Source organism: Urocitellus parryii, unplaced genomic scaffold (assembly GCF_045843805.1).
Source record: "Urocitellus parryii isolate mUroPar1 unplaced genomic scaffold, mUroPar1.hap1 Scaffold_37, whole genome shotgun sequence".
Classification (NCBI taxonomy): Eukaryota; Metazoa; Chordata; class Mammalia; order Rodentia; family Sciuridae; genus Urocitellus; species Urocitellus parryii.
This window is the reverse complement of record NW_027553327.1, coordinates 12,761,039-12,763,378: the sequence shown is the minus strand read 5'-3', so window position 1 is coordinate 12,763,378 and position 2,340 is coordinate 12,761,039. Positions and strand designations below refer to the sequence as shown.

The following is a 2,340-nucleotide window of genomic DNA, read 5'->3' as shown; positions in this document are numbered from 1 at the left end:
TCCCTCATTACACATCCCTCCTCAGATGAAGAACAATCACTGCCAATCCATGACTTATAACAATTTTCTTCCCTAGGTTTTGATTTGAAGAGATCACTAAAAACTGTTTTTTTTTCCCCCAAAGAACAGTGTTAACAAACCTGGTGATACTTGAGGAGGTAAAAATAGAACTCTTGCAATTCTTACCCAAGTCTTTCAGGAAATGGAAAAGCAGACTTAAAAGCATTTCTTGCCAGGTAGGAAACGTATCCTTGTGTCTAAGTGGTAACACCCTTGTTCTCTGAGAAAGAAAGCATTCCCAGCTGCCACCCAGCTAAATAGATCATATGAGGACCAGAGAAAGTAACTTTTGGATTTTATTTTCTGACCAGTTTTATCTTTGAATTTTCCATTGCATGCATGTAGTGTTAGAGGGAAAAAATCCACAGGGCTTACTTGTGGCATTGAATGAAGCTTCCTGTAAAAAATGCGGTGACACTGGGCTTCTGTGTGCCAGGCAGGGCCATGCTGACTTGGGAGGCTGCTCTGGAAGTTGTGTGGGGATGCTCCTGCTGACTTCTTCCAGGTCTGGGTACTTCTAGTGCAACCCACTCCTTCAGCTCATGTTTCTCCATATGTCTGCTGATTCTGATTTAAGTGCACGTATCAATGATTGCACCCCTTATCAGAATGATAATATATGAGACATGGATACCTATAACAGGTAATATGAATGTCCAGGACCTTCTAAGGAATCTAGTACCAAGGATAGTACCACCCAGGGCAGCACGAGGCAAGTGTCCTAGCAGAAGACAGAGCCCTGCTCAGAGCTCGCTCCACTGCGACTTCAGGGTGGTGAAGGCTGGCACCAGAGTCCCCAGGTGCTCAGGCAGCGTCCTCTGGAAAAGGAACCTAGCAGGACTATTTCAAGAAATGGCAAGAGTACAGCTGTGTCCAACAGGTGTTTAAATAGCTGCACCTCCTGGTTCAAATAGCTACACCTCCTGGTCAGCGGGGCTGACAGGTCATGTCCACCACATGCCCACTGCTTCCCAGAGCTTCCCAGCCCTGGGCTCCCTGCTCTCTAGACATAACCCAGCTTGTTGGCTTCCTTCCCTCCAGGAAGGCCCTGTGCACGGTGCAGATGGACGTGGGCAACCTCAGCACAGTGACACAGTTTGTGCTCATGGGGCTCTCCGACCTCCCCGAGGTGCGCTACCCTCTCTTCGTGGTCTTTGCCGTCATCTACCAGATCACCTTGGCGGGAAACGGGGCCATTCTCTTGGCCCTTTGCACGGAGAGAAAGCTGCACACTCCCATGTATTACTTTCTGGCAAATTTGTCCCTCCTGGACATCTTCTGCCCATCAGCCACTGTCCCCAAGATGCTGCACAACCTCTTGAGCGGGGAGAACAGCATTTCTTTCCTCGGGTGTGTAGTGCAGCTCTATTTCCTGGTGGCCCTAGCTGGGAGTGAAGTCTTCCTGCTGGCCGTCATGGCTTATGACCGCTACGTGGCCATATGCTTTCCTTTGCGTTATGCCCTCATCATGACCAAGGTGCGCTGTGTCCAGCTGGTGTGTGGGACCTGGGCAGCTGGGTTCCTCAACTCCCTCCTGCACACTGTGTCCACCTTCTGCCTGTCTTTCTGCAAGTCCAACCTGGTCAACCAGTACTACTGTGACATCCCACAGGTTGTGGCCCTCTCCTGCTCCTCCACATACATGGCAGAGATGCTTGTTTTAGTGGTAGGAGGCACACTGGGAATCAGTGCCTTCCTGACCACCCTGGTCTCTTATGTGTACATCATCTGCACCATCCTCAGGATCCGGTCAGCAGAAGGCAAGCACAGAGCCTTCTCCACCTGTGCGTCCCACCTCCTGGTAGTCTGCCTCTTCTACGGCACAGCCATCTTCACCTACATGCGCCGCTCCTCCAGCCAAGACTCCCTCTCCATAGACAGACTCATCTCTATGCTCTACGGGGTGATCACCCCGATGCTGAACCCCCTCATCTACAGCCTGAGAAACTCGGAGGTCAAGGGAGCACTCACAAGGGTCCTGTGTGGAGGAGCACGTTCATAGCAAGCAGAGCATTAGAACAGAGTGACTCCATGCTCTGCCCAGAGTGAAGTCATGGGAAAACAGTTTCTCTCAAGATTTGGGGTAAATTTCTGTACACATGTACACACAGAAATTCATAGACATACATGTAGGTGCACCTTTAGCTGTACGTATTTATGTATCTCATTCTTTATTAGGAATTAAAATTTGTCATCCAAAATTAAAATTCTTTGACGTTCTTACGGACTGTCTGCTAACTTGTATCCATTGCTACCTTTCCTATGCCCATCCCATATCCA

At 49.4% G+C, this 2,340-nt stretch overlaps 1 protein-coding gene across 1 annotated transcript; it reads left to right on the top strand.

Moving 5' to 3' along the window:
• The first annotated feature begins 1,123 nt into the window (after positions 1–1,123).
• On the top strand, positions 1,124–2,062 carry LOC144252091 (olfactory receptor 5V1-like). Its single transcript, XM_077794652.1, has one exon. The coding sequence runs from the start codon at positions 1,124–1,126 to the stop codon at positions 2,060–2,062; it is 939 nt and encodes a 312-aa protein (XP_077650778.1).
• Positions 2,063–2,340: the final 278 nt, after the last annotated feature.